Raw genomic sequence first — 23622 nt, forward strand, 5'->3', positions numbered from 1 at the left:
GTTCAAAGAAATTGCGCTTATATATAAATCAAACTGAATTTTTATTTTTTAAAAAACTGGAATTCTGAATTACAGCTACCAGAAAACGCTAGATAACTTAACATTGGTGAACTCAGACATGATTGTACCCAGAAAAATAATTAGTGGATCTATTTAAAATATTAAAATATAAAAAATTTTAAAATATAGCATTAAAGAACATTATTTGGTTTGTTATTTTGCGGTGGAGACGATTTCGGAGGCAATGATTAATGTGCCGCTTAGCGAATTGGAAGGCATCGTCGCGGATTTCTAGAGCACTTACAAGGAGTTGTCCGAGTTGGATGTTGCGGAACTCAGAAGCGATCTGCGCGTCAACTTCAACGATGCGACGAGGGAGGCACGATTCATCCTGGCCCAGGAGATTATTCGAAGCTCCAGGTTGTTGCCTGCGAACTCGACGCTGTTCAACGCTACTTCCGCCACTAATTTTGATCCGTCGCTTGGCAGAACTTTTCAGGCTTTGCCGCCACTTCCGCTTCACACTTTTAGTGGAGGTTATGCGGAGGGGCTTAAATTTCGGTTACTGTTCTCTACCATGGTGGACACAAACCCATTTATAAGTCGGGTCGAGAAGCTTCAGCAGGTCCTGCCTTCGTGAGTCTACCTTGGAGACTGTGCGATCATTGGTGCTTATGGCCGTAGAATGCGCATCGTTGACTTCGCGAGCTGTCCGATAAATTTAATTCGTTTGACTTTCATTAAAACATGAAAGACTTACCACTTTCCGCCAATGAAGCGGCCCCTGGCGAGAGCTACAGAAATGGTCCAGAGTATATCGGGTCAAAGAACCGCTGGAAAATGTGTCCGTCAACAACTTATTAAAAGAACCCGTGACGTCACTCTCCGTCCACTCGCGCTCGCTCTTTTCGAGTCGCCCGCTCCCGTGCATTCGATCGGCCACCTGCATCTGCCGTCATAGGCTATCGTAGTCTCACGCTCTCGCGTTATCTCTCGGTCGCAGCATCAAGCGTTGAGCCGCAACATACAGAAGAATAAGAAGCAGCATAGATATAACCAATTTGCCGTGATCTTTCTGTATATAAAGTAGTTTGCAGTAGCTTCTGTGTATAAATAAAAATGCGTCCATAAATAAAAAATATTATAACGTTCTAAAAATAATGAATTTCGTGATATTTTTTTTTTTGGATAATTATTTGGATTAAACGTCATTGAAAAATCTTAATGACCAACTTTGATGACATTGGTGACTCTGACATGATACATTTAATAAAATTAACAATTTCTTGAAACTGCCTACAGCGCTTTAGTTGAAATAAGTATTTTGTATTTATAATAAGCGATCCGCTAATTATAACATACATACATACGTTCCACTTCCAGTGCATTCGCCGCGCATAAGCTTTTATATAAATATACATTGCACAACTCAATGTACACTAGCGCAAATTGGGATATATCGTGTTCGTCGCGAGCAATTATAATTAAATACAATTAAATAAATTATAATCAATATAATTTTGGCGTCAAAATTATTTACTGCTTCAGTACTTCAGTATCGCAGTCACAGGAGCACCATCTCCAGCTTGGAGAGCTATTTATAAATGTAAGGCAAAGGGTATCCTCCAGGATTTGAAGAGGATCCAAGGTGTCCAGTCAGTGTCTAAAGTGGATGATGCCATGCTCTACGTGCGTTCTCAACAATCATAGGCTGCAATCCTCATATAAGTAAGGTGGAAAAGCCAATCTTGTCTTCGGGACTCAGCCTTAGATGCAGTTCGTTCCTTGGAAATCACCTAGGATAACTATGATGTCGTGTTGCATCTCTTGGAAAAACGATTTAATAACCGTCGGTTAATTTCAGGCTCATATGAACGGGGTTTTGAGCCTCAGTCTTTGTCCACGTAGTGTTGGTATACCGACACAGAGATTTCTGTTAATGCCCCCTAAGAACCGGCTCGCCGAGGCTAGGCGACTCGGTCTATGTCGGAAATGTCTCCAAACTGGCCATTACCTGTGTGAGTGCCTCGCTGCTAATTGTTGCAGTTGTGGGAGGAGGAATCACAGCCTGCTGCATTTTTTGGAATTACATTCATCCAGCAGCCAGCCTTCGTTTGTGCCGTCTACGTCAGACACAGTGTGAGCCCGAGTACGCCGAGTGAATTTGACAAAATGAATTTGAAAATGTAGTTAAGTGCACAGCAAAACTTGTAGCGAGGGTATTAACTTAAGAATATATAACTGATTATGATGAGACATTTACAACACGAATTTCCAGATTTAGATTTTTATTGGCACTGTCGAATCAGGCAGCAGCCACGTCATAGATTAGATCACTAAAATATAATTAGTAAAGTTTTTCTTCTCTGTATATAAATTAAGAAGTCTTTGATTTATTTTAGTAAATAACTTTATTTATTCGCTCCGCTGTTTAGCGTGAACGATTTATTATTTAATAATAATTAACAAGTTTTGGTTTGTCTTAGTTAATTAGTTTTCTTTGTCCGCTCCGCTGTTTAGCGTGAACGATTTATTAGGTAATATCTATCCACGTGGGTTTGTGGGTTGAGTTTTAATATGAGTCTTGCGTGGTGATGACCGGCGCATTTGATCTACAAAAATCGACTGAACTGGGTACAGAAATGTTCTTATCTCTAATGTTAAATCTACTGACGAAAACATAGTACCGAAATATTCTTATCTCTAAAGCTCTTCTTACAACTACCCAAATAAAGCTTGTCTTACACTACTTCCCAAGATCGGGTCTTACGACTATATGAGAAAATATATTAAATAAATTTGCCGCAGGGTGATTGTGTTAACTCCTCCCTTTCTTAGTCGAAGGCTGTCCTCAGACTTCTTAACTGTGAGGACTGGAACGATGATCTTGAAAATGTTTAGGATTCCTTTGTCTATACCGCTGGAGTGTTTAAGACCCTTATTAAATATTAGATATTCTAAGCTTAAAATAATAATTAAATTCACAGTAATAACTACAAAAATATGAAAATATATAAAATATGAAAATTTGTTTTAGGGGTATTTGTAGAACGCTAATTGATTGAAAAATCTCTGTTTGCGCAGGCTTTGAAATCATTAGTGTAGCATTTCTCTTTGGCTATGCTAAAGAGGATGACGCAAAACAAAACAAAAAAAAATATATATTAAGATTGGTCAAATGTTTAATTGATAAACGTTTGCAAACTTTGTTATCAGTGTTTTAGTGTTTTTTTTTTTTTGCGGTTGTCAGCCCAAAAGATAAACAACAAGACTAAAGAATTTAAACGATTAATTGATGTTCAATGATTTTAACGTAAATTGTCTTTATGCACGACCCTCCCCTTTATGAGGACCGTTGTCCCAAGGTCTGCTTCGATCGTTTCTGTCCTATATCGTGGGGTAAGTTTATTTCCCAGACGTTTGTTCAATTTGACTAGGACGGTTTCTCCCACCTCAAAAGTTCTGTCTCGCCTTGTTTCGTTTATTCTTTTTAGCTGTATCTCCTGAGCTTCTTTAACCTTTCCTTTGATTTCGTCTGCAAATTCAGGAGAAATTGAATGAATAATGTCGATCGGCCTTTTATCTGTCACTGAATGAATTGTTTTGTTGTATTCGATAGTGGCCTGAAGTATGAGGTTGACCGTATCGCTCATGCCTCTTTCAAGTTTCAGGCAGCGAGCTATTTCTAAAAGCGTGCTGTGGAACCTTTCCACCTGCCCATTTGAAGTGCTATGGAGTGGTGGTGCGTTTGCTATCTCAACATTAAATCTATTTGAAACAAGTGACCTGATTGACTCGGAATTTATAGACGGTTCATTGTCACAAAATATAGTCTTTGAATGAGGATAAAAGTTCATCAACTGCATTATTGCAGGTTCTATATCAGTTATGGTTCGAGAAACTATGGGTTGCACAATAGCAAATTTAGAAAATTTATCGATGCATGTCAAAAAGTACTTTCTGTCTGTGGAGAAAATATCGATGTGCAAGGTCTCGCCTACGTGTGAAGGAATAGGTGTAGTGCCAAGGATTTGCTTCTGCGGATGACGGTCGTATTTGGCTTTTTGACATACCAAGCAGTTAGCTACAAAACTAGCGGCTAATTGTGACATTTTAGGGAAAAAATAACTCTGAAGAATTTGCTTTACATTTTCTTGCGCGGCCCTGTGCGCTCTGTTGTGCTCTGTAGCTACAATTTCTTTTTGTTCTGCGTTATTATAAATGTCAATGACCATTTTTTTTGTGTGTCGAAAAGTTGTTGCTGGGAACTCATCTACGAGACTGTTCTGAATCAAAGCAAGTACGGGTAATTCGCAGTGTAGTGCATTAACAACATCCTGCTTGACCACATCACGAATTCTCCCTAGTAAAGTTTCCTTGTTCAAAAATTGGATAATATGCCTTGACTTTCTTCCAAAAATAATAAAAGAGCGGGTTAAGTCTGCTGTACCTTCTTCTATAACTATCTGGTTCCTGAAACAATTGACAGGCTTGTCAATTGTTTCGATGGTATATGTCAGTGAAATTTCGCTATGTATTGTTGCGTTGTCTGACTGGGGGTCGTTTTCTAAAACATGGATGGCCTGCCTGGATAGTGCATCGGCAACAAAGTTTTCTTTCCCTGGCTTGTAGAAAATTTGGGCATTATGCTCGTCTATAAACGCCTTCCACCTTTTGATTTTAGCATTTGGGTTCCTATCCGATACGGCGAATGTTAACGGTTGATGGTCTGTATAAATGTTTAAGTTTTTGACACCATACAGATAGTTCCTAAGAGACTTTAAGGCCCAAACGATGGCCAGAAGTTCTCGCTCATTTGTCGCGAAATTAGGCTCTCTATCCCGTAACGTTCTTGAAATCATTGTTATAGGCTTGCCATCCTGAGAAAGGACTGCACCCAGGCCAAGAGCCGAAGCGTCCGTAGTTAGGTCAAAGGGTTTCTTGTAATCAGGATACAGTAACATTACATTTTCAGAAAAAAGAATATTCTTAAGCTTCTCAAAAGCAAAACATTGTTTTTCATCAAAGCTAATTGGAACCTTTTTAGATTGGCTGGCGGAGATTTTTCCGTTTTCCCCCTTTAAAATGTCAGTTAGGGGTTTTGCAACCGATGCGAAGTCCTTGATAAAGCAGCGGTAATAGCTTGCCAACCCTAAGAATGATCGAACACTGAACAAATTTGTGGGTTGCTTATAGTTTTTGATAGCATCTACTTTACTAGGACTGGTTGTAATACCTCCGCTAGTTACTGTAAATCCAAGATATTCTACGCTTTCTTTAAAAAAAAAAGATTTGTCTTTAGAGACCCTCATGTTGGCCTTAAAAAGTTTCTCCAGTACCCACGCAATGTCATTCACGTGGTCCTCCATATCTTTCGAAAAAATGATCACGTCATCAACGTAAACATAGCATGACTTCCCTATCTGGTCTCTAAGAACATCATCTATGGCACGTTGAAATATACTTGGAGCATTTTTTAGGCCAAACGGCAATCTGCAAAACTCATATTTTCCATTTCCAATTGAAAAGGCTGTTTTCTCCCTATCCCTTTCCGCCAGCAGGATTTGATGGAATCCCGATTTAAGGTCCAGGGTTGTAAAATACTTGGCCTTTCCCAAATTTGACAGGATGGATACTACATTTGGTATAGGGTACTTGTCGTCGACTGTTTTTAAGTTAAGCTTCCTAAAATCAATGACCAACCTTTTTTTCGTATTTCCCTTTTCATCTGTACCTTTTTTATCGACTACCCAAACTGGATTATTGTAAGGTGACGTCGAGGGCCTGATAATTCCGTCTTTTAACAAATGTTTTGTCTCTTCATTTACAAAATCTGTTACGCCTAGGGGGTACGGATAAAGTTTTGAGTATACGGGTTGATCGTCTTCGGTACGCATTGTAGCTATAATATTGGTATTATACGGCAGTGCTTCTTCCGGCTCTGCGAAGACAGCCATTCGGTCTCTAAGCATTATATGAAATTTATTGGATATCCGGTTTGGTACCACAATGTCATTGATATTGGTGAAATTTACACTATTACACCTCAAAAATTTAATTGGCTCGACTTCATTGTTGATTTTTAGAGTTTTGGTTTTAAAATCTAGGATTGCGTTTGTCTGCGTTAGTAAGTCAAGTCCTATTATTGCGTCAAAGCTCGAAAGGTCTGGGAGAATAAAGAAGGGAACATCTTTATTAAAAAGATTAATAAAGCATTTATATTTTACCGTATTGCAACCATGTAACGATTTAACTGAAAATTCTTTTTGTACTGGTGTGGTGTATTTTAGTTCGGGAAGGGGCTGTATGTAGTTTTTTGAAGCCCCGGTGTCGATCAAAAGTTTTATGGTTCGCCCTGCTATCTTTCTTTCTATGTACGGTAGCAGGGACCTGTGGCTAAAAAATGAACATTATCATAACATGTGAGCTCGTCGTCAAAATCTTCAACTGCCGCTTCGGCCTCCTGATGATAATCGTCGGCGTTTTTCCTACCTTGACCTTCCCCATGAGCTAAGTGATTAATCCTTTGCTGTTTTGGTCCTGTAAACCTTGCAGTGCCACTATTTGGTCTCTTTGATGCTTGTGCATAACCAGTGTGTGCTTGAGACTGACGTGCGTTCTGTTTAGGTTGCCATGCGTTTTGGTTGTGTGTTGGCCATTCATTATTTTGTTCAGATGCCCAAACATTTTCTTGCAGAGGTGGCCAAACATTTTCCTGAGTCGGAAAATGTGTTTGCCTAAACTTATCTTGGCCCGTTCGAATAGTGCGCATAGAAACATCCTGATTAATTGACTGGCTGCGACCTTGCCTTTCCTGACTATCGTATGTAAAATAAGGGTTTTTGTTTTGAATGGGCATAAATGAATTTCTATCACTATCGTTGTGTCTATGATCGGTTCTCTGACCTCTGTCTCCTAATTTTCTCGAGTAATTAAGGGCGAATTTGTAACGCTCATTATTAGACTCAACCTCTTGCGCCAAAGCAAGTGCTGTCGGTAGATCTTTTGGGCCTTTCGCAAAAAGAATATCACTCAACGTTTTCTTTACTCCAGTTATAAACACACGCAACGCGTCAACCCTGTACTTTTCATTTAGTGACATCGCCAAGGCATTATCGGATGTCATTAATGTCTTGTTAGTAAGTAGGGTTAATTTTTTTTCGACTTCGTCGTAGAATTCAGTAAGTGTCATGTCACCCTGCCGTAATGTTGATAGCTCCTGTTCAATTAGATAAGCCGGCTTTTTGTCGGCATATGTAAAATCAAGACGGCTGATCATTGCTTTGAAATTTAACGGCGTATTAAAAGAAGCCAACACCGTGTTTGCTGAGCCTTTTATTTTATTTCGCATAATGCCAAGAGCTTGGTAGTATGTTGAACTGCCCTCGTATTTTTCAAAAACTTTAAGCGCGACATGAGCCGCTTTCCTCCACGACACATAAGTTTCACATTTGCCCTCAAAGTCTGGGAGAGACTTTATTATATCCAAGGGTTCCTTACACACAACACCTTCTATGATTACGGCATCTGTGTAAGTTTCCACCTCTGGGGTTTCAACTGTAAGTTTTTGTATTTGCTCACTAAGCTCCTGTAATTTTTTTTCAAATGATTGTTTTTGAACTGCAAGCGCACCGCCAACAGCACTTTCTACGATCGTTTTTAACTGAGCTTCTCTTAACTCCATTTCGCTATCTATATTTTTTTTTGACCACCAATTATTTTCTGAAGAGTTGTTTTCCTTTGAACTCTCTAACCGCCGCGACTGATGGACTGACCATTTATTCAAATTTAACAGGAGGTCGTCTAAAATTATTTCACTGTCGCTCATGTGTTTTTGTCGTCAATTTGCACAGATAATAATATAATAATAGATAATATAATAATAGTGAATATGTAATAAGGAATATGAAAATTTTGAATCATTCAATATGCGTTATACTTACAATGAATTAAGATGGTTTATACCAAACTTATTTGCTTAACAATATTTTCTAATTTAAATAGGTTATTAAGTGCTAATTATATTTTATACTAGTTTACTATTTTGTATTTTATGAAATGTAGGTTGTTGTAGGATGTTGTAGGTTTTTGTAGGTTGTTGTAGGTCCTTGTAGGTTGTTGTAGGTTGTTGTAGGTTTTTGTAGGTTGTTGTAGGTCCTTGTAGGTTGTTGTAGATTGTTGTCGGTTGTTGTAGAGTAGCCGCTGCTGCCGTAGTTGTCTCTGACTGCTTTCTTCGTTTAAAAGCTTTCACTGTTCACTTTATATTCACTTTACTTTATTGCACCGGCCTTTCGACGAGTTTTGTTGGTTTCATTTATTGAAAATAAGTTATTTGTCGTAGGCTCGAAAATCCGTTTGGGCGCCAATTAAGAAGTCTTTGATTTATTTTAGTAAATAACTTTATTTATTCGCTCCGCTGTTTAGCGTGAACGATTTATTATTTAATAATAATTAACAAGTTTTGGTTTGTCTTAGTTAATTAGTTTTCTTTGTCCGCTCCGCTGTTTAGCGTGAACGATTTATTAGGTAATATCTATCCACGTGGGTTTGTGGGTTGAGTTTTAATATGAGTCTTGCGTGGTGATGACCGGCGCATTTGATCTACAAAAATCGACTGAACTGGGTACAGAAATGTTCTTATCTCTAATGTTAAATCTACTGACGAAAACATAGTACCGAAATATTCTTATCTCTAAAGCTCTTCTTACAACTACCCAAATAAAGCTTGTCTTACACTACTTCCCAAGATCGGGTCTTACGACTATATGAGAAAATATATTAAATAAATTTGCCGCAGGGTGATTGTGTTAACTTATATATTGTGGCTATTGTTAATCGGGCTTTATCTTTAGCTTTAAGCTAGCGAGCTTTCACTCAGCCTATGTTCTAAGGCGGGCTCACTCTTGCCTTGGGACGAGAATTCAGATCGCCACCAGCATCATTGTCCAAGTGCGCCTGCAAGGGTTGGACCCAGCTACCCTGGCCAAGTGGGAAGGGCAAGGAAGGTCCAAATGCCCTTGTCAACACTGTTATCACCCCCAACATCACGGATCTCCAGCCTATTTTCAGCCTATTAACATATTTCGTGTTATTATTTGGATGAAACGTCAGTGAAAAACTCATGGACCAAACAAATTTATCATATGGATGTGAAAACTTCATTTTTAAACGGATCTCAAAACGATGAATCTACATGAACGTTCCTTTATTCTTAAAAGGATAAAGTATGGAAAGTTAATAAAACTATTGAAAGTGTGTTGAAGAATGTTGGATTTGAAAACTTAGGAGTTGATCGGTGTATTTATATTATGATATTATGACGAAGGAAGATATTTCGAGAAATATATATATCTTCTTATATGAGGATGTTATAGTTATTGCTAAAAACAAATTCCCTTCATAAGGAATCTTCCCTTCATATTATTAGCATAAAAATTGATAGAACAGATGGAGAGATTTGTCTTAGTCAGTCTGCATGTATAAAAAATGTATTGTGAAAATTATATGTGGAAGATTGTAATTCAGTTAGTACTCTCAAGCAAGTTAGACTTTACAGCTCTGCAATCAGAAGAATTATGTAATGCATCGTGTATAAATTTAATTAGCTTACATTGGTTTGATGTATATTATGTTATGTACATCGCCCGACAAGTCGTTTGCTGCTTCATCTACTGAAACAGAATACATGGCCGTATATGAAGGTTTAAGAAATGCTCTTTGGTTTAAATCACTAATAAATGAGAATAATCTAGAATAAGGTGGTCCTATAGATATTTTTGAAGACAACCAAGGTTGTATAAGTATTGCAACTAATCCTACTGGCCATAAGAGAACAGAGCACAGATATTAAATATAATTTTAGACCAAATTGAAAAGAAAATATTTTGTATAAAGTATATTCCCAGAGATCTTCAACTAGCCGACATATTGACGAGGCCTTTACCATCTGCTCGGTTTATTTCCCTGAGAAGCACGCTGTGACTTTGTGAATAAACTAACTACGAACCGCGTGAACTGAAAATGTATCCCCTTTAAAAGCCAAACACGAAATGGATCTTTCGAAGTCTTTTAGTTATTAATTTAAATTTCCATATTTACTAAATCCTATGTAATTGAATTAAATTCATATTCTTATTTACTTTGTTACAGCAAAGGAGTACAGAAAATGTTGGATCTAATGTAACCCCAGAATTGAAAACGAAAAATGAAATGAAGATACAAATAACAAGAAAAGAAAGCTAACTTCGGGCGGAGCCTAAGTTAATATACCCTTGTAGTTAGATAGCAGCTTATATTATTATATATACATCATTATACATAGCATCTTTTAAAAAAGAAAGGTTGTGCCACTTTCGAACGTTCAGTTACATGGCAGCTATAGGATATAGTCGGCCGATCTTTATGAAATTCGGCAGATCGGACTTTGCACATTTTTTACAAAAATTATAATACCCTCTGCAAGGGTATACAAATCTAAAGCACTAGCTCATGTCAAGGATCGGAAAGATAATCAATGTAACTTTTCAAGCGGCGGGTGGAAGTTTGCGACAAAAAAATGTTTAAGTTGATTTTTTCTTATTTTTCACTTCTACTAATCAAAATAGGAATATTTTATTCAATAAGTTTAACAAGTTTATGGATTAGTTAAAATCAATAGCCAATCAGCTTTTACGCGCATTCAAATGTCCCAAAAACTATTGCTTTTTTTTATAGTGCATGTTGAGCTATCATCGTTTTGATAGCGACCAAATTAATAAGTCCAGTGCATTTTTTTCCTAATTTTTTTGGTTTTTTTTAGAGGTATCCTCGTGTAGCAAGTTCCATAGTCACTTTTTATACGAGGTGTGTTCAAAAAGTAAGGTGACTTTTCAAATTTCACGGGCAACATATTTTCGATTATCGATTTTTTTGTTTTGTTATGTTGGTACACTCTTCCCTAACATCTGTACCAAGTTTCAATGGAATCCCCTCTTTCGTTTGGTTGTGAGAGACGTAAAGGTTACAGGTTGTTTTGCGTGCTCGGCGATCATCGCTATTTTTGACCAAAAGAACCGTCACATGAGCATCGCTCAAGAGCTGTTGAATGACATCAACGACGACCCAGATTTACTCAAAAGGGTCATAACTGGTGACGAATCATGGGTATATGGTTATGATATCGAAACCAAAGCCCAATCGTCCCAATGGAAGAGCAACTGAAGAGACCTATGAAAGGACGGAGATTTGCAACGATTAAAGAGATAAACCCTGCATCGCTGCAAGAGCTCAAGGCTATACCGAAAAGTGCTTATGGGAAGTGCTTTGAGGATTGGAAAAACCGTTAGCATAAGTGTATTGTATTTGAGGGGGATTACTTTGAAAGGGACAACATAAATATTGATAAATAAATTAATAGTTTTTCTTGAAAATACAAAGTCACCTTACTTTTTGAACACACCTCGTACCCTTGCAGAGGGTATTATAATTTTGGTCAAAAGTGTGCAACGCAGTGAAGGAGACATCTGCGAAACTATAAAGTCTATATATCCTTGATCAGGATCACCTCCTCGATATGAGCATGTCCGTCTTTCCGTTTTTACGCAAACTAGTTTCTCAGTTTTAGAGCTATCGAGTTGAAACTTTGCACACAACCTTCTTTTGTTTGCAGGCAGTATATAAGTCGGAACATGTTATATTTGGCCAAAATATCTTATGACCAAAATTTCATAAGGATCGGCCGACTATATCCTATAGCTGTCATAGAACGATCGGAATTGGCATAACTTTGTTGTTTTATAAGTTAGAAAGATGAGACTTGATACAGATTTTATTTTGGACAAAATAATCTGATTTGCCAAATTTCATAAGGATCTGGCGACTATATCAAATAGCTCCAACGAACGATCGGAATTGGCATAACTTTGGTGTCATTTAAGCTAGAATGATGGGACTTTCTACAGTTTCCATTTTGGGATTCCAATCTAATCTGTTCTGCCAAATTTCATAAGGATCGGCCGACAATATCCTATAGCCGCCATATAACTGAACGATCGGAAATGTCAACTTTGGCTCCGCCCGAAGTTAGCTTTCCTTTCTTGTTTCTCATGGTAATAAATATGTTCATACCTTCTGATTTAAACCAATTTAGTAATTCTACGCACATAAAAGCAGAGTCTTTATCTGTTTTGATCTCTTCCCATAAAGTTTTTCCCATATCATTAAACATTTTTTTTAACCAAATTCGACCTTTTACTTCAACTAATGTGGCGAACTTCCAGAAGATATCGATATATTTTTTGTTTTAGAAATATTGCAGATTTCAGGCATTTATAATATTCTGTATAAGTTTTTACGCAAACTAGCTTCTCAGTTTTCTTCATAAATTCTTCAATATCTTTCTAATGAAAGATATTTGATCAAAAATGCTACTAGATTTTGTCTGCTTCTGTTTTCTCCAAGACTTTTCAGAAATTCAAGCTTAAATTCTTTTAGTGTTGAAGACACTATCATACTTTAGATTGGGTATTTTATATATAGGGATCGGATAAGTTCCACATTGAGGAAGCTGAGGACCTACTAAGGATTTAACCGATCAATGGTTATCTTTATCTAATTGCTCTAAGAGACAAGTGCGTTCGACACAATGGTAATTATGCGTGGTAAATGTGTGTCGTAGATGTATGCATATACATAGGCTTATTTGCTACTGTGAATATGTCACTATATATATTATAAATATGTTGAAATTCATATTTCAACTTTTGGGAACTTTTGGTCGGACTACTCTAAGGACGAGAATTTCTCCCACCAATACAAGACCCGTAAAGAAACAATTCTTTCCCAGGAATACACATCCACCAAATTGTCGACCGCCTCTACAGACCTTGACTCAAATTTTTCCCTTAGTGAGCTTGAATATGGACTTCAGCAAGCGAAGGGGAAAACTTCCGGTATAGACCGAATTTCATACCCAATGCTGAAACAGTTGCCATCCGAGGCCAAATACCGCCTATTAGAGATGTATAACGCTATGCTCGCTAGGGGTACCTACCCTCATGCGTGGAAATCCGCCGTAATTATCCCTATCCTAAAACCTAACAAACCAACACATAAGATATAACATCATTTAGACCTATTTCTCTACTCCCATGTTTAAGCAAGACCTTAGAAAAAATGCTAGCCAAAAGGTTAATGTGGTTCATTACGAAACATAAACTTATCAGCCCCCACCAAACAGCTTTTTATTGTTATTGGAAACTGATTTTTAAAGGGCTTTCGATGGCGTAGGGGTGCATATAGTATAGGATCAACTTTCTCGGTGGGGGGCAGGTCAAAAGACCTTCAACTTAGCGAAGGCTTTCATGATCGACCGTTCTATCCGAGTAAGAGTTAACAACACTCTATCTAAATTCTATACTCTCCACAATGGGATCCCGCAAGGATTGCCCCTCTCTGTCGTATTGTTCATGATCGCCTTCCAGTCCTTAAACAACATAATATTAAGACATAAGCAAATTAAACTGGCAATTTATGCAGACGATGCCATAATTTTTAGCAAATTTAAGAATACTTCTGCACTTAATAATAAGTTTAAAGAAGTCCTTAATGAAATCCAAATGTGGGGATTTTCAACACCTCCGGTGCGACTATTGCTGTAAATAAATGTAAAGTTTTTCATATTTGTAAAAAACAGAGCTGTACATACCCACCATTATCGCGTTTCTTTTCTTAATATACTTGGCCTGACATTTGATAAACGATTCACATTTAAACAACACTGTAGCGAACTTAGGATTAAACTTATTAAGAGACTAAACATTATAAAATTCTTAACATCTAAGCGATCTCTCATTCACCGGACCACACTTATACAAGCGACAAGAGCTCTGTTGTTGTCTATTATCGATTATGGACTCCCCATCTACAGCTGGTGCGCGCCATCGAACTTAAGAAAAATCTTACCTCCTTACCATGCGACCGCCAGGCGTAGCATTGGCGTATTTCCAACGACCCCAACTAAATGCATCCTAACCGAAGCAGGATTGGCGGACATTATAACCAGAGTCACGCAAACTACCTTTAAATTAATCCCAAAACTCATGTGCTCTACCAACTCTATTCTGCTGAAGGACTATAAAGTTGCCTCAAAGCACCGTAGGAAATTCAAAGTCCAATCTACGATTCGAAGATGTATAAACTTTACCAAGAGACACAACATAGGATCGCCTTATCGTTGGAACAAAGTCATTCCATCCCCTCCGTGGAAAATACGCTCCACCGCCATTGACACTACACTTCATGATTTTCAAAAATCAAGGACCCCAATCACAACGTTTAAGCAGCTATTCGAAGAAGTTACCCATAAATACTCCGATAGGAAATGGCTTTACACCGATGGTTCAAAGTCCGATGCCACAACCACCTTTGCAGTGGTTGACCAACAAAGTTTAATTGTTTCTTGGGGTCGACTACCTCACCACTTCTCAGTTTTTGCTGCGGAAGCAGTAGCTATTATTAAGGCAATCAAATTTGCTCTCGAACTTAAAGGAAGCCATACCCTGCAAGAAGAACAAAACTTCTACAATAACAATAACCTTTTATCCGAAATTCGTCACCTCTGCATCAAAAACATTAGCAAAATTAAACTGTTATGGGTCCCGGCCCATATAGGAATAACTGGGAACGAGATGGCCGTCAAGGCTGCAAATTAGCCGGACGGGCTCCGTGCCATACAATCATACCTGGAGTACAACAGGACATCTGGAAAAACATCAAAAACATTTTGCGGGACATCGAACTGGAAGACTGGTCGTCGTTTAACCACTGGTATAAACAATTTAACCCTGACAAGAAAGACATCAAGTTCCCTACTTCGCTCAACGGAAGGGAATGCGCCATTCTCACACGATTAAGAACTGGACACACAAATCTCACGCATAAGCACATCCTTAATGGGGAAAGTCGGCTAAACTGCCCTAATTGCGGAGAAGAACTATCAGTAAAACATCTACTGGATACCTGTGGACACTACCAAAACAGCAGAACAAACCTATTCGGTCTCACCCCGCCATCAAATCTATTATCTGACCTCACAGCTGCCAACTCCAAACTATTATTATCTTTCCTACGGAATTGTAAAATTACACACCTAATTTAAACTCCCCTTTTAATTATCTAATTTTCATTTCTTCAAATGTTAAATCTCAAATACAAATGTAAACAAATTGTTATCAATTGTCGAGTCGATAGCCATAGTAGCTAGTTACTCCTTCCTCTAAATTATATTGTAAATTCGATTTATGTATTATAGCTAATATTGAAATAATAATAATAATAATAATATTTCAAAATATAGATTCTCAAAAAAAATTGTTTCCTAGTAAGGAAGCAAAAAAAAAATCTATTACTCTCCTAAAAGTATTTGATTTGTCCGATTGAATTTTGTTTTGTATTTATTTTGTAGTATCATGGACTCGAATTTTTGTTCCAAGTATATGTCTCCAAAAATTCAGAAAAAAAATATTTCCGTGGATACAGACGAAATAGTGGGTAAGCGTCGAACAGGTATACGTGCGAAACGAATCAAAACGCGTAGTATTTGGAACTAAATTCTGTTCTAGGTGAACCTAAACTACCTTAAGAAAGTTAACATTAATCCGGGTTTTCATTGAAATATAGAATCGTTGAAAATATAGATTTTTTGAAGCCTCTAAAGCAGGCTCCCCTTTAATTAGATTACGTAAACGCATTAAATAGAAATTCAGAAAGTTTGTTTTTCATTATATCCAGTGATAATTCCTGTGATTGAAGATGGGATAGGTGATTAAAATTATTATAAAGAGATGTTCAGCGTAATTCGATTTGAAATGGTTGAACGGTTATCCTGTTTGGTATCATACGGTTCAGTTGATCTAAAATAGGTTTTGAGTCAACCAGTCCATATACCAATTTTACGATCATGCAATGTTGGTAGATTTAGATGTTGAAGCCTGTAGCGAAAAATGGCATTCGACATCTACGGTTCTAGTTCAGATTTTTTTCACCAATAAAAGAAACTGTTGTTGTACGGTTTTGATAGAGTGTTGATGGACGGAATATTGCGGACTCCAAACTCAAGAACAGTATTCGAGGATTCAAAAAGTGTTTTAGTTGTAAACGGATCATCAAACTCCTTAAACCATCATTTAATGACGGCTAACATTTCTCTGGCTTTGTTTACGGTCATAACTTATGATGAAGATAATTTATCGATCTAGGACGTGATTCCCAAAATAGTACGCATCCATATGGGGTACGCAGCGAATTGAATTTCCCACACGCCAAGACAGGTGGCAAGAGCGGGCAAGAAGAGAGCAGCAGATAAGCAGCAGGGACAGACAACGCACGGAAGAAGGAGAAAGTGGAGACGGCCCAAAACGTAAGGGTTCCGCGCGGGCCAGCGCGGCTGCGCTCGAAAGGTGTAGGAGAGAGCTGGGACAGCGGGAAACGTAACGGCCTACGAACACAGCCTTGTTTAGAAAGTACGAAAAAGAAGAAATGCATTTTGGGACAGCCAAAGGGGCGTTGTGGGGGTCTCTGGAAGAATTCCGGTGCCCTGCGTAATAAAAATTGGAGTCGAGGGCTCAGGGGGGGCAAAGGATGGTATGAAAGGGTACCCGACAAAGCAAATGCGGCGGGATTTCTGAATGATAGATGAAAGAAAAAGGAGCGAGTACGGAAGAACTCGTGAATCTTGGCGTAACTGGAGCCCAGGGTAAAACGAGTCGGGTTTGGTTCCTTGCCTGGTCATGGCAGACAGCATGGTTTCGGAGCAATAGAGATGGGCCGGTCAGGCGAACGCTTTATCGCTTCGTGATCGCAATGACTAGGTGTGATCCTGCAGAGCGAGGGGTGACCTGCTCGGGAACTCAGACCTAAATGGAAACCAATCGGGGACACCCCGGTCAAATCAGCAGACTCCTGAGACAGGATCACTGGAATGAACATGAATCTGGTGCCGACAACGGCGAAAGGACAGAATCAGCGAGCCAGGAATAATGACGATCGACGGCATCGGAATAACAAGGGAAGCAGCGACAACAAGGAGCAAGGAGCAGATCCATGGCGTCAACAAAAATAACATAGGAGCAGCGATAGCAGCAGTAGAGGCGGAGCAGCATCGGACCCGCAGCCGGAGCACGTGAGTCAAAACTGAGGGAACCGCTAGCCGAACCGGCGCCAGGCTCCAAGACCACATATCCTGCCAGGCGAGAGATTGGGGGTGTGAATATTGGCACCAACCTGGAACGGTGACCTGGGGAACGACGGGAGGACAAGTGCTCGAAGAGATCCACCATTGCAATAACTTTGTAAACAACTTAGAATAAATGTGATATTACTAAAGAAAAACATTGGATGTTATTTCTGGGCTCAGGCAGTCACGTCGGATATATAAATTCGGTGGGACGAACCACAAACTCTGTGAGCTAGCCGCGGCATTTGTTGCGAACGTAAACAAGAAAAAAAGTTCGTTACAAAAATATATAATTATTAGCAGAGTATGTTGATTGGAAGAACGAAGCAAAGAGATTAGCATAACCCACTGGTGAAGAGAAAAATATATTTCTGAAAGTTAGGGAAAGAGAAAAATGTGTGGACTTTCCCTTAGTATTAAGAACAAGAAAGGAAAGCTTACTTCGGGCGGAGCCGAAGTTTATATACCCTTGCAGTTGAGTCGCAGTCCGCTAGGTAGCGCCACGCATCTTATATTATTAGATATATAGCGGATCGCATATAGTCGGCCGATCCTTATGAAAATTGGCAGATCAGATTGTTTTTCCCAAAATAGAATCTGTACCAAGTCCCATCTTTCTAACTTAAAAAACTACAAAGTTATGCCAATTCCGATCGTTCTATGACAGCTATAGGATATAGTCGGCCGATCCTTATGAAATTTTGTACACTAGATATTTTGGTCAAATTTAACATGTGTGGATGTCTCCACCCTCTAACTTAAAAAAAACCAAAGTTATAGCATTTCCGATCAATCAGTTATATGGCAGCTATAGGATATAGTCTGCCGATTCCGGCCGTTCCGACTTATATACTACCTGCAAGGAAAAAACGGATGTGTGCAAAGTTTCAACTCGTTAGCTTTAAAACTGAGAGACTAGTTTGCGTAGAAACCGACAGACAGACAGACAGACGGACAGACGGACATGCTTATATCGACTCAGGAGATGATCCTGATCAAGAATATATATACTTTATAGGGTCGGAGATGTCTCCTTCACTGCGTTGCACACTTTTGACCAAAATTATAATACCCTCTGCAAGGGTATAAAAATAAAGAAAGATTTAGAATAATTTCATGATTACGTTGTGATTTATAGAACATTTTGTTTAGGGTAATTAAGTGGGTACGGACGGACATATAATCAGAAAAATCGAGTGTGGATCCTGATTTAAAAAAAGGTATTACGTGGACTTTTTATTTTTCAGTCTTGAAAGTTTCTAAATAAACCAATGTGGTTTTAATCACGTGGTGGACGAATATTCTGGCACAAAATTATTTTTTGAAAATTAAGAGCAACTTTATAAAACGCTTAAGATCAACTTTATGAAACGCTAATTTCACTGATAATGAAAAAAAAATTAGAATCCATATGCGTGAAAAATTTTCTGATACTACTGATACTCAGTTTTTTTTTAACACTTTCGTTGTTATGATAACAGAACAATTTTTATTTGGTTGCGTGGTTACGTAGGTTACGTACGCTTATAAAACTCTTTTGTTACGAATATTTGGAGTTTATAAGCACCACCGCAAATGTGTGTTATATTTACCAATACAAGCACCAAGATCATTCCTAAAAAATCCAGATGAGCAAGAAATGTTGAAGCCAGTTGATGTGTTGTCAGTACTTTGGTCGATATGTGTTGAAAAATTAATGTTTGGTGTAAGATTTGAAATTCGTGGCTTAGGGGTCGTTGTTGTCGATATTGATATTTTCCTGTAACAACGGAACGATCCTTTGGTATTGTAGCAGTCGTATTTTGATGGGCAGTTATGAGTATTTAGTGAACATTCATCATCATCTATAAAAAAAAAAATAAATACGTGTTTCATTAAAACTAAATTGACTTATTTTATTCAATAAGGTACAAAACATTTTAAATTATTTGAAGTATTTTCCGTTGTTTGGTCGGAATATTTTGAAAATTTTATTCTTGGTACTTGCTTACAACAATACTTGCTTACAATAAAAGGGCCACAATATTGGCGAGATTTTTCTGGAAACAAGACCGAATACTCGTCTTGGAAGAAAAGCGTAAAAAAGGTTTTTAAACATGTAATACAGTAAAAAGGGGTCACCAAAATATTATGGCATAATATTAGCAATTAGGAACAAAATCGTCGGTCAAGCAGATGCTGTCCTCGAGTCCTATAACACACCTTTGGACTGGGAGGCAATATCGAAGTGTCTGACTGCACACTTTGCTGATAGGAGAGACCTAAAGACACTAGAATATCAGTTGTATGCACTTAATCAAGGCAGCAACTCGATAGTTGAATTCTATCAAGCCGTATACCAACAACTTTCTTTGATTTTGAACAAAATTGGGAATCTCGAAGCATCTCAGGAAACTATACAGGCACTAACAGCACTGTATAGAGAGAAAGCACTGGATACATTTGTAAGAGGCCTGAACGGCAACCTTTCCCAACTTCTGGCTATTAAAGTGCCCCACTACTTAGGACATGCATTAAATCTTTGCAACCTAATAGAGAATCAGAACACTAGGAATGGCCAAACACCAAAAAACATTTACCCAGAAGAGATAACTTAGTACCCACTAGAGGGTATCCACCACAAGCCCTACCCCGAATGACCAAAACAAATTTTCAACCAAATCTGTACCAAGTAAAGAAAAAAAACCCGCAATCCCACCAAGGATATTTGAAACAACACCAAACCGATCTAACCCACTCAACCAAACTCAGACAAATCAACCAAGAGCGCAAGCTTTCTTTAACCCCAACCCACCTCCCAGACCCCAACCATAGCCAACGCCCATGGACGTAGACCAGTCTATTCGTTCACGCCACGTTAACTACATAAATAGACCTCAGGACAACAATTTTGTAGGGAAACGACCCCTGAGCAACACAAATGTTCAAAATACTAATAAAATGCAACGCCAGTTCAATAAACAACCAGAGGTAGATGAGGAACAAGAATATTTTCAGTCATCGGAAGAGAATGGAATAAACGAGCTGGATGAAGAAGCTCCATGGCAAGCGGAATCCGAACAACAGGAATCCATTAATATGTCAGAATTATATTTTTTAGAATAAACCGTTCCTCCTTACCCTATTTTAAGGTAACTATCGGGAACGGCAAAACTCTGAAATTCTTAATTGACACCGGCTCAAACCAAAATTACATTCAAGCGAAACTAGTACCAAGCCCTAAACCCAATAGTAACAACTTTTCAGTAAATTCAGTAGGAGGGAATAATGAAATAAAACAACATACAATAGTTAAACTTCCCAACATATCAGATACCCCACTAAAATTCTTTCTATTAGATACACTGAAAACCTTCCATGGGATTCTAGGTAACGACACTATGAAAAAACTAGGGGCAATAATATATGTTAAAAATGATATTCTGCTGTTGGAAAATAATAGAAAAATTAAAATCCATCAAAATCCATTAGAGGCACAAGCCGTAAACAAGATCGGACCAACAGACGAACATATGACAGAAACTCAAAGGGAAATAATCAAAAACTTTATCGACCTCATTGATAGCTCAATGAGGTAACAATATCCGATCGGTACCCCATCCCTGAAATAGGCGAAATAATCGCACAATTAGAAAACAACAGATTCTTCTCAGTACTAGACTTAAAAAGTGGATTTCATCAAATACCACTTAAAGAGTCGGACATGGAAAAAACTGCATTCGCAGTAAATGGAGGCAAATACGAATTTACCAGATTACCATTTGGATTAAAAAATTCACCAGGCATATTTCAAAGAGCTTTAGATGACATTTTGCGAGAACACATAGGGAAAATCTGTTATGTGTACGTCGACGACATCATTGTTTTCAGCAAAACAGAAAACGACCATGCCGAAAACTTGAACAAATGTTAGCCATCGTATGGGCTCTCCAAAGCTTAAGACATTATCTGTACGGATACTCGAAAGTGACAATTTATACAGACCACCAACCTCTGACCTTTTCAAATAGTGCAAATAACCACAATGCCAAGCTAAAACGCTGGAGGGACATTATCGGCGAATACAGCCCAGAAATGAAATACAAGCCCGGTGTAGCTAACGTAGTAGCAGGCGCCCTATCCAGAGCCCGACCAGAAGTTCATTCAATCCATTCAGACTCTACAATCCCCAGCGACGAAAGTTCCTCACATAATCTAATATTCTCAGTAGAAGCCCCGATCAACGCATTTAAAAACCAAATTTTTTTATTAAAAGAAAACACTGATGCGTATAACTTCGAAATTCCATTTCCAACTTTTCATCACCATATAATAAAAAAAATTGCTTACACAGAACAGGAAATCATTAATATACTCCGAGCACGATTAGATCCCAGAATTATCAATGGTATCTACACTTCAGAAGAAATAATGGGAAAAATTCAAACTATTTATCCTACGCACTTCAAGTCTTACAAAGTTAGGTTTACTAGTAATCAAGTTGAAGACGTACCATCAGAAATAACCCAGAATCAGATTATTACATTAGAGCACAAAAGGGCACACAGAGACGCAAAGAAGAAAACAAAATACAAATTCTTAAAAAATACTTCTTCCCACAAGATCAAAAGAAAATTCAGGCAATAGTCCAATCCTGTCAAACATGTAGAGAATCCAAATACGATAGACACCCACCGAAATGGGCAATCCAACCAACTCCTATCCTTAAGTACCCAGGAGAAATCATCCACATAGACATTTATATTACAGAAAAAAATAATATTCTAACTGGTCTCGACAAGTTCTCAAAATACGCCCAAATCAAGATATTAAACTCAAGGGCCTCCGAGGACATTAAAGCTCCTTTGAGAGAAATGCTGATAGCATTCGGCATGCCCAAGTGGTAGTAATGGACAACGAACGCGCCTTAAACTCTACGGCGATTCGATTCCTTGTAGAAGATCAACTTAAAATATAAGTCCATTCAACAGCCCCATACGCTTCAACCAGTAATGGTCAGGTAGAACGATTTCATTCAACACTTTCGGAAATCATGAGATGCATTAAAAAAGACAACGGGAGTATGACATTCGAAGACCTAATTTTCAAATAAGTCGAGGAATATAATAGGTCCATCCATTCAGTAATAAAGGAAAAACCAGTTGAGGTGTTTTTCAGAAGGTCCACTCCGAACACCACAGAGGACATAGAGAAACAGCGGACCGAAATCAGGGAAAAAATAAAAAAAAACAGGTAACCGACTTAGAATACCATAATCAGGATAAAGTACAGCCAAAACAATATGAGACAGGAGATACAATTCATGTAAAAATCGACAAAAGACTAGGTACCAAACTTACCCCACGCTATAAAAAAGAAACAGTCAAAGAAAATAATAACACTACAATAAAAACTCAATCCGGGAAAATAATACACAAGAATAACATCAGAAACTAACTTTCAGACTATTCATACCAACTTGCCTCAGCCTGTCTACAGTCCTTGATTATTCAAATTCACAAGTGATCTCACTTGAGACAAGACTTGCGGCCAAACAAGAGGAAACATTCAAAATAAACCTAAATAATAAAACATAAAAGAATACGACAATACATTTGACGAACTTAACAAAGGACTAAACAGCTTCACACCATCACACCATCTATACCCCTACCTGTCTTACGAATTAAATCAGATAAAACAAAACCTTCTCAAACTAAAAACAAGCAATAGACAAAAAAGAGCAATAGAAATCCTAGGAACGGCATGGAAATGGTTGGCAGGAACACCGGACCGCCATGATCATGAAATACTAAAGAACAAAATAAAAGGACAATTAGAAAATAATAATAAGCAGGTTATAATTAATAAAAAATTTAGTGAGAAAATTAATCAAATAAGTAACGTAACGAATGACATTTTAAAAATAACTAAAAATTCAAACGAAATAATTAATGAAGAGGCAAATATATTCAGATATAGAATTCAAATAGTAAAAAGAAGAAATATCTAATATACTACATGCAATTATTTTGGCCAAAACAAATATTATAAACTCTTTTATATTCTCAACAATAGAAACCAATATTTTAAAACAAATTTTTAATAAAGGAAATAATCTGTTTATTAATATGGAAGAATTACTAGAATTTTCAAAAGTCAAACTTGCATCGAATAATAAAGCTCTTCTGTATTTCGTAAGTATCCCAATAATAAGTAATGAAATCTGTAGAACCCTATTAGTCAAAGCAGTAAAAAAGGCCCATATAATATATGACATAAAATATGAAAACTTGTTAGAATGTAAAAAGGAACTATTCGCGATATCAAAACCATGTGAATCGCATAATGATAGAACCATTTGTGTTAAGGATAAACTGTTAGACTTAAGCAACGACACTTGCGTAAGCGCTCTATTAAACCTAAGACCA

At 37.8% G+C, this 23622-nt stretch overlaps 1 protein-coding gene across 6 annotated transcripts in view; it reads right to left on the reverse strand.

Annotated features, from left to right (window-relative positions):
- Positions 1–23622, reverse strand: part of LOC6506053 (fibulin-2) — a 483847-nt gene that overhangs the window by 224790 nt on the left and 235435 nt on the right. For 5 of the 6 annotated variants that reach the window (XM_001966603.4, XM_032455788.2, XM_032455789.2 and 2 more), the window contains one exon: positions 18805–19056. In XM_001966603.4, coding sequence (XP_001966639.2) covers positions 18805–19056 — 252 coding nt within the window. Of the gene's footprint in view, positions 1–304; positions 709–760; positions 1104–18804; positions 19057–23622 lie in introns of all 6 variants that reach the window. The other variant, XR_004311308.2, reaches the window with a different exon arrangement.

This window comes from Drosophila ananassae (assembly GCF_017639315.1).
Source record: "Drosophila ananassae strain 14024-0371.13 chromosome 4 unlocalized genomic scaffold, ASM1763931v2 tig00000061, whole genome shotgun sequence".
Classification (NCBI taxonomy): Eukaryota; Metazoa; Arthropoda; class Insecta; order Diptera; family Drosophilidae; genus Drosophila; species Drosophila ananassae.